Source organism: Poeciliopsis prolifica, unplaced genomic scaffold, assembly GCF_027474105.1.
Source record: "Poeciliopsis prolifica strain line A6 unplaced genomic scaffold, Auburn_PproV2 SCAFFOLD046, whole genome shotgun sequence".
In the NCBI taxonomy this organism is placed as follows: Eukaryota; Metazoa; Chordata; class Actinopteri; order Cyprinodontiformes; family Poeciliidae; genus Poeciliopsis; species Poeciliopsis prolifica.
The window spans coordinates 715563-727888 of record NW_026562421.1 but is presented as its reverse complement, the minus strand read 5'-3'; the positions used below and the strand labels follow the sequence as shown (position 1 = coordinate 727888).

General features: G+C 34.8%; 2 protein-coding genes across 4 annotated transcripts; both read left to right on the top strand.

Moving 5' to 3' along the window:
* Nucleotides 1-70: 70 nt before the first annotated feature.
* LOC129376971 (membrane cofactor protein-like) lies at nucleotides 71-5840 on the top strand. Of its 3 annotated transcripts, XR_008607861.1 has the most exons (10): nucleotides 71-141; nucleotides 422-505; nucleotides 592-780; nucleotides 991-1090; nucleotides 1384-1457; nucleotides 1532-1711; nucleotides 1821-2000; nucleotides 2218-2301; nucleotides 2379-2420; nucleotides 5019-5057. XR_008607861.1 is itself a non-coding variant. In XM_055056682.1 (9 exons), the coding sequence occupies exons 2-9, from the start codon at nucleotides 454-456 to the stop codon at nucleotides 5045-5047; spliced, it is 843 nt and encodes a 280-aa protein (XP_054912657.1). In that variant the 5' UTR covers nucleotides 71-141; nucleotides 422-453; the 3' UTR covers nucleotides 5048-5840. The 3 variants fall into 3 exon arrangements, 2 of the variants coding, with proteins under 2 accessions (XP_054912657.1, XP_054912656.1); XM_055056682.1 differs by lacking the exon at nucleotides 2218-2301 and having other exon boundaries at nucleotides 5022-5840; XM_055056681.1 differs by lacking the exon at nucleotides 2218-2301 and having other exon boundaries at nucleotides 5019-5840.
* A 587-nt stretch (nucleotides 5841-6427) lies between these two features.
* On the top strand, nucleotides 6428-12326 carry LOC129377127 (membrane cofactor protein-like). The gene is made up of 9 exons (XM_055056877.1): nucleotides 6428-6470; nucleotides 6920-7019; nucleotides 7106-7294; nucleotides 7568-7667; nucleotides 7749-7822; nucleotides 7897-8076; nucleotides 9910-10089; nucleotides 10611-10652; nucleotides 12026-12326. Exons 1-9 carry the CDS (start codon nucleotides 6459-6461, stop codon nucleotides 12064-12066), a joined length of 918 nt encoding a protein of 305 aa, XP_054912852.1. The 5' UTR covers nucleotides 6428-6458; the 3' UTR covers nucleotides 12067-12326.

Here is a 12326-nt window from a genome sequence, read left to right as displayed (position 1 = left end):
TAAGTTAAAATTTTAATGATTAAAAAAAAATCTTATTTTCTTACAAAAAAAACACTTCCTGCTGCGTAGATGATGACGTATTTCCGGTGGGCGGCAAAATCCCAAGAGGCACGCTTATCTAAAAGATAAGGAGGCAAAAAGGTAAACAAAAGAGTATATTTCTTTGCACAATTAGCTTTCTAACGCCTTTCTTCTATAAGTATGTCTTAGATAACTCTAGGTACAAATTTGCAGCGGTTGTTGATGTACGGTAACTTCTTTTTAAATGACTAACTGAACCTGAATCTTAACGTTTAACCACGAGTAACGACATTCAAGTGGATGCATGGGAAATGTAGTTCAGCTCAAAGTCGCTCTAGGTTTGCATGGTTCTGGTTTAACAAATGTAGCTACGTCACGGTTTATGTTTTTTTCTTTCCAGGAAAAAAAAAACTAGTGTTTCTGAACCTTGTCATGGATGTCATCTTTCTGCTGAGTAGTTTTGGCCTTGCCATCATTTGTCTAGGTGAGTTCAAACTAAAGTAATAACTATGCATTCAGTTCTGACTTCTCATCTAAAAATATTGAATTTTTGGAAAAAATATTTTCTAGCTCAGCAGTGTGCCAAACCCAGTGGAGGAGCAAACATGGTTTTGAGGGATGAGTACATTACAAAGAGCACATTTGAAGATGGGGCCAGTGTCTCTTTCAGCTGTTCTCCAGGCTACACAGCTGCTGGAGGGTCTGTACGGATCACATGCTCAGCTGGCGCATGGAGCCCTCTGCAGCTGAAATGCGAGAGTGAATATTGTCTACTAATTGCACCTTATACTCCTGCAATTGCAGTTGTAGCGTTGTTGCACTTCCAGTTAAAAATGTTAGTTTCTTTAGCATATTACTAACAAACTGTAACTGTTGTAAAGAGTTTTACAGTTATAAAAGTGATTCCATTTGAAATGTACATATATTCATTCTGGATGAGAGTAATTCCAGGTAATTGTGTTGTTCCAGAGAGGAACTGTGGCCCTCTTCCAGAAGTGAATAAAGGTGATATTGAATATAAAGATGGGACTGAGTATGGTGCTACAGCTGTCGTCACTTGTAGATCAGGGTAAGTCGTACACTGGCAACTTCTAAAGTTTGGTTGATAGTTCTGTGTATGAATATGTGTCTCACTCTCTGTTGTTTTATACGGCTTCTGTATTTCTTCAAGGTTTTGTTGAGTAAAGACACTGTAATTAATCAATTGTTGTATTTCTGATGATATGCGATTTTAAAACGGTGAGTAATTTAAACCTAGATTGAAATTAAATGCCTATTCAATCTAGGTTTGTTTGCCTGTCATTGATGGTAAAAGCACTTGCTAGATTGACTGCATTTACCTTTTTGTTTTTCCTTTACTAGTTACATATTAGTTGGGCAATCGGTACTCAAATGTGACGTCCAGGGATGGATGGGGAGGGTGCCAACATGTGACGGTCAGTGATCTTTGTGTTCACTCTTATTTGCTGAAATTTGCTCCAAGTCTTATTAATATTGTTTTGTTTTGTAGAGGTGAAATGTGTCACTCCAGCTGAAATTGTAAATGGGAGATTCAGTCCAAATAAGGATTTGTATGGATATTCAGAAGTTGTGCAATATTCCTGTGACAAAGGCCTTGAACTTCATGGATCCACGGAGTTAATTTGTTCTGAAAATGGGAAATTCTCCTCTGCTCCCCCAACCTGTGTTCGTAAGTGTTTTTTTTTTTCTTTTCAAATTCCCTCAACTTCAAAAGTATAGCTAAAAGTTTCATTAATGTGATTCTAATTGTAATAAAAATATTGTTTTTCCACTTTCAGGAGTTGAATGTAAAGATCCTGTGATTAGAAATGGATTTTGGGAATCTGGCTCTCGACCACCGCACAAATATAGGGCTACAGTGACATTTAAATGCAAACCTGAATACACAATGATTGGAAATCCTACAGTGACTTGTGATATAAATAGCAACTGGTCACCTGGTCTTCCAAAATGCACCAGTAAGTTATCAATTAAACATGGATATCAAGGCAGTGAATTCAATGTTCAACGTACTCTGAAGTTGGCACAATTTGGCAGTTATAAGCCGCATTATAACTGCCAAACTGCTATATGCAGATTTCTATTATTTTTGATAATTTGTCATAACAAATGCATCTAATAGAAAATCAGAAGCATCTGTGGAACACATCACATTTTCCTGCTTTATATATCTAGATATGTAGAGCAGAAATATTGAGCAACATGGAAAGAACCTAATCCTCAATGTATATTTCTCAAATTGTATCAAATTAGCTTCTGGTAAGAAATGTTCTTCACTATTCTTTACTGTATTTTGTTTTTTTCTTTTCATTCTCATCAGTTTGCTTTCTTTTCAGGCCATGGGAATGCTCTTGTGGGATTACTTACGGGTGCACTAGGTGAGTTTTGTGATTTTGTGCAGATAATCTTTCTGTTCCCTACCCATAAAAATATGGCCTCATAAGGACAGCATGGATAAATTATCAGATATAGCACTTAATTCATTAAAAAAATTCTTTGAACTACTGCCAGTTCACATTTCACAAGAAAGTTTAGTGATATGGCCACAAAGTTAGTTCTTTCACTGGTCAGACAGAGTATTCTGTGAAGCCATCACAAGCTATGTTTCATCCAGCTGTCATGCAAATTTCTGATAAACGTTTAGAATCTCGTAAAAAAAGAAAAACAATGAATGGGCATATTTCCATCCACTGGTTTGGAGCGAATCAACCAGTCATACTTTTGTCTGACGTTTTCAGTGCACCAAGACAATATTTGGGTTTACTGCAACATTTACTCACTAATAAATGGGTATTGCAAAATGAAAATATTGTATCATGATTGTGTGCAAATTCATCATAGTGATCATTAAGCAAACTGGTAGTGGATGGCTGTGACACTGGTATTTTTGTACCATTCTTATGATGTGATGCCATATGTACTTTATATAGGTCATTCATTATTAAGCTGTCTCTAAGTAAGTGTCAAACATTTAAATAACACTACATGTTTTTCAGTAAAAATAGTAGGAAGGTTTTCATCAGCATCTAGAAAAATCAAGTAAAAATTAACCTCTGAGGACTCCATGTTTGTTGTCTGGATAGGGATTTTTTATGTTTGAAACTTCTGTGAAACACTGTTCTGAAGGCTTTGTGTGTAAGATTTTTAACAAATTATTTCTCTTATTGATTTAATATAAGAAAACTTAAGTAAACTTAGAACTTAAGTAAGAAGAACACGGTGGTTTCTCTGAGTTGATCAAATTTGTCTAAGCTGAAGACTCGACAGTATTTCAGTCATACAACAAAAATCTGCTGAAAAGAATCCGTTATTGTGTTCTCCAAGTCTTTTTAAAATGTGTACACTGTAATAGTTATTTTTTGGTTACTTCCTTATTTTTCTTGTATTCTGAAAATTCCTGTACATTGAGTACAGTTAGATGGCTTAAAGGTGTGCGTTTGTATCACATTACCCTGTTTACCCGAGCTACAAACTGTTGCATCCTAAAAAGGGAAATGGATTTTGCAACGATTTCACAAAGTTTTGTAAAACAAGTGATGGGTATTTTCTTCACCTCCATAAAAAGTGAACCACGGATGTTTTAGTTTTCAATCAAGTCTTTTGCAAAAAGAGAAAACATAGCAAACCACTTCTTCAAGGTGTTTACCATGCGTTCTGACTTGCTGCATTCGAACTGGTCTTTTATTACAAAACATAACAGCAATGGAATGTGGAGGGAGGGCTATTCTGAACAAAGAAAAAAAGAGATTACAGAAACTAACATTCTACACACAGGCCGTTTAAGGAGTATCCCAAGATAAGAAGTAACTGCAGCTTCAAGGTTTAGGAAAAAAGTAAGTTTTGTGAAAGACAATAAAAGAGAATACAGAAACTAACATTCTACACAAAGGCTGTAGTATCCCAAGATAAGAAGCACCTGCAGCTTCAATTAACAAATTCCTCCTCTCTGGGGTGTGAATACTAAACCTATGAATAAAAAACAAACTAGTAAAACTGTCAATGTAAGAATAACAAAACATTTTCCTAAAAAGGGAAATGGGTGTTGCCACTATTTCACAAAGTTTTGTAAGACAAGTCTGTGCTAACCTTTGATAAAAGATGTCTACTGTAGTTTCTAGACTACAATTGTTATTTCAGTGTGGCACAGATCTGGTAGGACAGGGCAGTTGGACTCTTCTGTAATCGCGATGTAAGTCGCTCCAAGTTACTAAAAAGACAGGGCACATTTATTCAAGAATGAGTGTTCTGTTTTTTGAAATCATTGCAACAACAAACTACTTTTGAAGGGAGGAAGTTGAGGCTTGTGGTGTGGCTTGGACTGCAGGAAGTCACAAACTAATCCTATAAAAGTGGGTAGGTTGTGACAACTGACTGAACAGTTTCTTCTAAATGCTGGATTTCATTTGAGGTATCTCATGATTACTAATAAATGAAGCTGAAATTTATCCTCTCTGTAACTCAGCTTCAGAAATGATTGTTTCTGGCCTCCCAAGAAGTTGAATCTGTGGATGCACAGCATAAAAAGCAAACTACTACAAATACACCTAAAATTGTTTCCAAGTGGATGTGACCTTAATCTAGGATGGAGTGGAAAACAGCCTGGTAGAAGCAGTGGTAGCTTCTACCAGGAGTTGAGATATGTGTGCAAAGTACTGACCCTCTCGCACTCTTGACCAAAATACTTATATGCTTTTCTTCTTTATAGCAAGGGTGAGACTGATGGTGCAGGTGCAAAAGCCTTCCATAATTTTAGAACTATTTCCCCAAATGATAAAGAAAGACCAAATGATAAAGAAAGACAACTGTTCATTTCATATGAACAGCTGTGACAACTTGATTTCCTTAAGTTGTTGGTGGTTTTAATTTTGTAACAGCTTAATAGACTTTTTCTTACCTAAATTACTCTTCTAGTCTGTTTACAGGTTTCAAAAAGTGTATGACACGTTTGTTTAATTATCTTTTTCTTTTTTTTTCAGTAGTGACCATTCCAATCTTGTTGGTTTAAAACTACTGGATATAAAAATGTTCCCCTATGAAGAACAACATGACCTCTGAGCAATTTCTAAGGAAATCTGCCTTTCATTTGCTGGAATTCAGTGCAGTGGAAGTTTACCACTACAACACGAGGGCTTCAACCTCTATGTCTCTTTTAGGTTCAAGTAACTCGTGATTTTTAGAGTTGAAAATATTCTGTAATGATATGCAGCAAAGAGATTCGTTATCACTCCCTTCATTGTTTCTGTATGCCAGCACTACAGTAAATAAAAGCTTGGTCTTTGTACTCAGATTGTTTTAAGTGAAATTTAGGTGTTTAAAATATTTTTTAATGTTATTTATTATAGTTTATCAAGCTGTTAGTGTTGAAGGTTCACACTGAAGAAAACATTAGACTCTTAAAACACTCATTGTGCCTTACATGTGGTCATATTTCATATACCTGAAGGGAAAAAGCCATGTGTTGTAAATTATTGTTAGTTTTCAAATGAAATGGCTTGATTTACCACTTGTTGAATGTTTGCATTAAGAATGTGCATAATATTTAATTTAATCAACCAAGTTCTAGACAGAATCAAAGGAAATCAGTTTAAGACCTTTTTGTTGTTTATCTCGGTAATTGTATCTACTTAACTGTTTTGAATCCTGGCATTGACTGTGATCTCAAAGGAATGTGAATGTATTCTCAAAAAAATGTTTGCACTTTTTCCTCTCTTTGGCAAATATTATCTGAGGACATATTAGTAAATATACTTTTAATCAAACCGAACTTGAAGTTCTTCAATAAATTAAGAAGAAACCTGTTTTTTATTTTTTTCTTTTTTTACTTGTACAGCTCCTCAAAACCCTTTTACTTTTGTCATATTTACCCAACATGCACTGCATATTATCACACATTACACCGTTATGTAGTGTTGTCAGGCCAGTTGGGGTTCTGCATCTTTGACATAAGTAGAACCTGAATTCAAACTCACAACCAGTAATTTAACATCTCCGATTTTGACATACAAGGTAAAATATGGCCACATTTATCACACCAAAACATGATACAGATAAAATGGAGCTTTTATTGATCAAATTAAGTTATGTGTATTCGGTTACTCTCTGCAGTATAAAAGTGTAGGAACATAAAATTTGACAAATATGAAATTAAAGCTGGATCAAGAAAATTTGAAATGACTTGAGCTGGCTATATTTAGAAATAGGCTTGAACTATTATATTTGTTTTAACTTTTAAAGCAAATGCAAAAATTGATACAAAAAAATAAAATAAAGGGAACACAGTGTATATATACATATATATTGAAAGAGAGCGAGAGAGAGACACACCCATCCTGTCTTACATAGTATTCTACGGTAGGTGGCGGTATGCACACAAAGCCGGAACAAACACGAAGAAGACTGAGAAAACAAGTTGTCGGATGAACGCTAAGGTACTATCTTCTCATCTAACACAACCTCTTTGATTATTTGTTGAACTAAGCTTGTTGAAAATATAAACGTTGTTTGTTGTGAACGTCGGCACATTGTCTAATATTTGAGGTGAACTTAGATTGACACATGTAGCTGTCAATCTAAGTTAAAGGTTACGCCTTTTGGCAGAGATAGAAACGGTCGTACTAAAAAGTAACGGTCCTATTTGTTCCTGAATTAATATTATTAATGATAAATACTGTCGCTGAATGATGAACTGCTGTGTATTAAACCTGAAGGTGATTAAATCTAAAGAAGAGCTTCCGACATTTCTGACACAAAGTATTATATCTATATATATAGAGAGAGAGAGAAAGAGAAAGAGAAGCCTTTTCGTGATGACTCATTCTGTCTCACCATCCCAGTTAACAATGAATTTGCCTTCTATGTTTGCATTCTTCTATTCCAGAAAGGTTTCTTTGTCATTGGATTACTGTACTGGAACCTGATCATGAGTGTTTCCGCTCTATTTCTCCTTAGCAGCCTTTGCCTTGCCATCACTGCTCATGGTGTGTTCACATTCACATAGAGAATAGGAAACCTTGTTCCTGTACGTAGGTTTAAATCATCCATTGTTTTATTTATTTTATCATAGGGCAGCAGTGCTCCAAACCTGCCGGACGGCAGAACATGCATCTAAAGAAAGAGTACATCCTTAAAGACACATTTGAGGATGGGTCCACTGTGGCCTTTGACTGTGATGCTGGCTACACACCAGCAAGAGGTTCTGGAAGCATCAACTGTTCTTCGGGGATTTGGACTCCTGTTCTGCTGACTTGCGAGAGTGAATATGCTTAGCTATGTTATTAATGTACTTTCAGTAGCATTTTTGGCAATATGGCTCACTGCCCAGGGTGCTACTGTGTGAGGGAGCATTACAAGTACTCAAAATTTCAACTGGATGTATGGTTCTTAAAGGCTTAACAGACAATAGACATGTATTACCAAGGCGCAACATTTTTTAATCATCAGATAATTAATCACTATTTTAAGATATTCATATATTGTCTTGTAGTCTATAAAAGACAAATGTAATACTTGTATCTTTTCATTCCAGGGAAGAACTGTGGATCTCTTGATGAAGTGACTAATGGACAAGTTTCCTACCCTCAAGGAGTGCAGTTTGGGGATAAAGCATTGATCACTTGTAACATAGGGTTAGTAGAAAGAAAATAGCTTGTGTTTAGAATGGAATGAAATGTTCATCTTATTCTATTCTTTCTTTTTTTTTTAATTAGTCATATATTAGTTGGTAAAAGTGAAATCACATGTGGAATCCAAGGATGGATGGACAGGTTGCCTACGTGTGAAGGTTGGTGACATTTATTCTTACTGATCTTATTTGAAATGTAAGTTGTGTTTTTTAATAGGAAATTTGTTTTATAGTTGTTAAATGTCTTCAGCCAAGTGGTATTGCAAAGGGTACGTTCAAGCCAGTAAAGGAAGATTATGCATACAGAGAGGTTGTCGAGTATTCCTGCAACAACGGTTATGTACTCAATGGATCAACACAAATAATCTGTGAGAAAAATGAGAAGTTCGAACCTTCTCCTCCATCATGCATTTGTAAGTATTTTAATCTTGTCATCTAAATGTTCATTGTGATAAAAATTTCTATTGCACTTGAAATTCTGTATGCATTGTATATAAAGGCAGGTAACAATTTTTTTCCTCTCACACTATTATGTTACATCTGATTGAACCATTACTGTTTTAGGGGAGTTAGGATTACCAAACAATTTATTATTTATCTTTATTTATTTTTGCTAAATATATATTTTTTTGCTTTTAACTATATTACTTTGGTGAAGCATTTTGGGTTTTTCCTGACAAAACTGGTTTAACTGGGTTTGTAAGCCATTTTCCTTTCATACTTTTTTAGACCAGTTTTCTGTTGGTCCACATTTTGATGGCCATTCTGAAATTTTGATAGTATTTGTCCCCTATATTCTGAAACAAAAAGACACTATTTTGGTTCACAAGGTGAAAAATTGGAAGGGTCATTTGTGACCATGATTTAACTTCTTGGTTGATGTCTTGAAAAGTGGCATCAATATTTCCATGTTTTCTTCCTTCCTGCAACAAAACACACATAAGTGATATTGTCACCCTTGCACTCCACAGTTGGAATGGTGTGAGAGTTGAAAACTTCCTTTTTTATTTTTCAAATGTAACCATTGTCATCATGGTCAGACAGGTTATTTCTTCCAAATTAAAGTGTTGTTCTCTGAGTGCAATTACAAACTACAATCTTGCTCTTTATGTTGCCTTTGGAGAACTGGCTTCTTTCTCTTTGTAAGGTCTTTAGTGCTTGCTCTGGGATTGATTTCGTTTTGCACAAAAACATGTTCATCTCCGGATCACAAAACCCATTTTCTTCCCTAATGGTATAAGGGCTGGACATTTCCCGGGTGTTTTTGCTACATTTAATTCTTTGAACCAATTGGTTGCAGATTGGGGCATCTGGAAGTTGGACCCAGTTAAGACCCAGATGTATGAAGGGCTCTGCTTCTTTGTATGCAATTTTGCATAATTTATTTTTTATTTTTCCTCAAAGATGTCTCACCAGGAAGCAGTGTGTTTGAGGTGTTCTGTTGAAGGACATCCATTTAACATGAAGGTTGTAATTTAACCTGACTGATCAAGATCAAGGAAAGTTTAGTCTAATTAAACGTGAGATAATAAAATTACTTAATGTATTATATCCTTTTCAGTTCTATCTGTTAATACTGTGCAAATGTTTCTGGCAAATGTGGAAAATTGACAGAAATAATTGACGCTTTCGAAAATTGAAGTGTTAATGTATAACAAACAAAAGAAAATTCTAAATAAAATTAACATGGCCACCCTTTCCTTTTAAATGTACACTTGCACACACATTCGGAAGGAACTTGGCTAATATATTGTGAAAGTCCTGGTGAACCAACCCACAGACTGACTCAGTGATGTTGAAATCAAGACACTTTTATGCTACACTGTTTTTTCTGACCTGAAGGTATTGTTAATGGCAATGGCATGTTTGGAGTCGTTGTCATGAAGCATTTCATTGTGAAAAAGTTAAACCAGCATATAATCTTAAAGAACACAATGAATTTTTGACAGCACTATGTCTGTAAAAATGGATCATCTTTAGCACGTTTGCTACAATTGGTTTATACTCCACCTGACTATAATCCAGTGAAGAACCTGATGGTGTACCTATACAACGATGCTGGTTGCAACACTATTTACTTATTTGGATTTTTTTTCTCTTCTTTTTTTTTTGCATTTTGTAAAATCTTCAAAAATGTACAATTATTTATATTATTGGAAGAATTTTTGGGGAATTTTTTTTTCATTCCTGACAAAACTATTGCACAGTTGTGTATGTCGTGTAACATTTTCCATTTTTGATTTCAGGGGTTGAGTGTAAGGATCCTATGATTCCAAATGCAGAACGTATTGATGGTTCTCCGCCTCCATATAGGCACAAGGCTTCTGTGATATATAACTGCAAACATGGGTATAGAATGATCGGACAAGGTTCCCTCACCTGCAACATAAGTAGCCAGTGGTTTCCTAGAATTCCAGAATGCATCAGTAAGTCATCAATAACAGATATCACCACTGATTGGGTAACTCTGAAAAATCAGTAACCTCGTCATAGCTTTACTTAAAATGATTATGGAGTACATGTAATATTACAACTTTAAAACTAACTTCTTCCATAATTAGCATTTATTTTTCTATAATTGTACTTATCTAAAATCATAGAAACTATAGAATGACCATCTTTCATACACATGCATATTTATAAGCAATAAACTTTTACAGTTTTTCTAATGTATTTTTTGTTTGGTTATTGTGAGTGCTTTGAAAGAAACCTCCAAATAAAATTTATTATTATTGTTCTTATCACTATATATAGAAATCTTGTGTACACAATGTTGTAGCAGCATATAGATTTGTACATTTTTTAGTTCTCATTAAATATTGTATGTATTTTTATATGTTTTACTTTTTTCATAGCTTCTGTAATGACAAAACCACTTTGTGAAAAATAATCCCATTATCCAATCCCATCATGTCAATTTTATTTATTATATATATATTTTTTACAGGCAGTGGAAATGTTGTTATGGGAGGATTACTGAGTGGATTTGGTGAGTGTCAATTTTATCTAAGATGATTATTATTAATTTGCTAAGTAAATACCTACATTTCTGTTCTTTGTTTACAATGTATTCAAATGAACAATCTCTACCTTCTTTTAATCAGCTTGGATGTAAAAACAAAACTTTTGTTTTTAATAAACAGACTGCAGAGCAGAAATTATGAATTTTAAAACATGTTTTATAATCAACCATTTCAGACAATTTAGTAATGTGATGAGAAAGACATGTCTCTTTAAGATGCCGTAGCCTCTTAAGGACGTCCTTTGTTTCCTGTTTGGACAAAGATGTTAGATATTGAGGACAAACTAGAATAACTGGCTGTGAAGAAGAGCTTCTTCTAAAATCCAACAATTGCTTGGTATCAAGCGACTGAGAATGAAGCTGTGACTTTAATGCTTATCAGTGTTAGAATGCTTGATTTCATTTGCTTTTGGGATTTGTGCTTTTAGTGATCAGCTATTGGTAAAAGAAGGATGTATTTAGAGGTGCATTGAAACATTTGTTGGCGTGTGTTGCTTTGGCCACATCTTTAGTTTCAGACAGTTCAAACTCTCTGAAGCAGGAACAAAAACTATTGTTGACCAGAAAGACCATCAAGGTGACCTACTATGCTTTCCTGAACAGCTTAAAATAAGTCTACGGGCTACGTGCTATAAAAACCATGTTCATTAAATTATTTTACATAAAATCTTTCTTCTGTATTCTGCCTATTTACAGCTCAAGGGACAATGAGCTGCTTTAGAGCATGTTGTCACTCTGAATACAAATAAGTTGCTTCCGATATTGAGTTGGGTTTTCCCAACTCAATATTTGCACTCGCACATGAAAAATGGCTGCAAACAGACGAGGAATTATTCAACAGTACTTTGAAAAGCAGAAGAGCCTCTTACATAACCAACAAGAATCTAGCAAGTTGTTTCTGTGTGGCAAGTCAACAACAAAAAACTTTTCCTTTCCAACAGCCATTTTATAGCTCACCAAATTTGCTTGTGCTCTGCTTGGGTTTCTGGGTAACGGCCCACTGCCCGTCAGTTGTGACTCAACAATCTTCAGTTTTTTTTAAAACGACTACCGTAATTTTCCAGACATCAAAATCATTAACTTAGTTCATTTTGGATTTTTGGGGGGGTGCTTTTTGAAACAAATTAAAGTATAAAATATGCAAAATGTGAATTTTACAAAACAGATCCTCAGTAGATACAGTTATAAAAGTTGTTTTTAATGCAATGACTGCTTGATGTTTTTTTCCTCTTCTTCCTCATTATTCCTGTTGAAAATGGCTGTTTTGCAGGTTTAAACATTGCCCTACTAGTTGTCCAAAAGTTGTTTAAAGAGTCTTGTTTGTTTTTCTTTTCTCACAGTAACCATCACAGTCATGTTGGTTCAAAATTACTGGATGTAAGCTCATCATCTCGAGTGGAGGTCTATCTTCTGACTGATCTGGAATGTAACTACCCTTCATGTGCTGTGCAATCTTTGTCATTTCTGGGGAACTTGATTCAAAGTGGCATCCTGGGACAGAAGTAGATTAAGCTCTGTTCCTGTTTGATTCATTCTAGATATAAGCAGTTCAGCATCATGTTTGGTCTTTGGAGACTTTTGTAGTTAAATTTACAAATTGTCCTAAGCATGTGCAATTAAGATGTTTGAAATTTTATATAT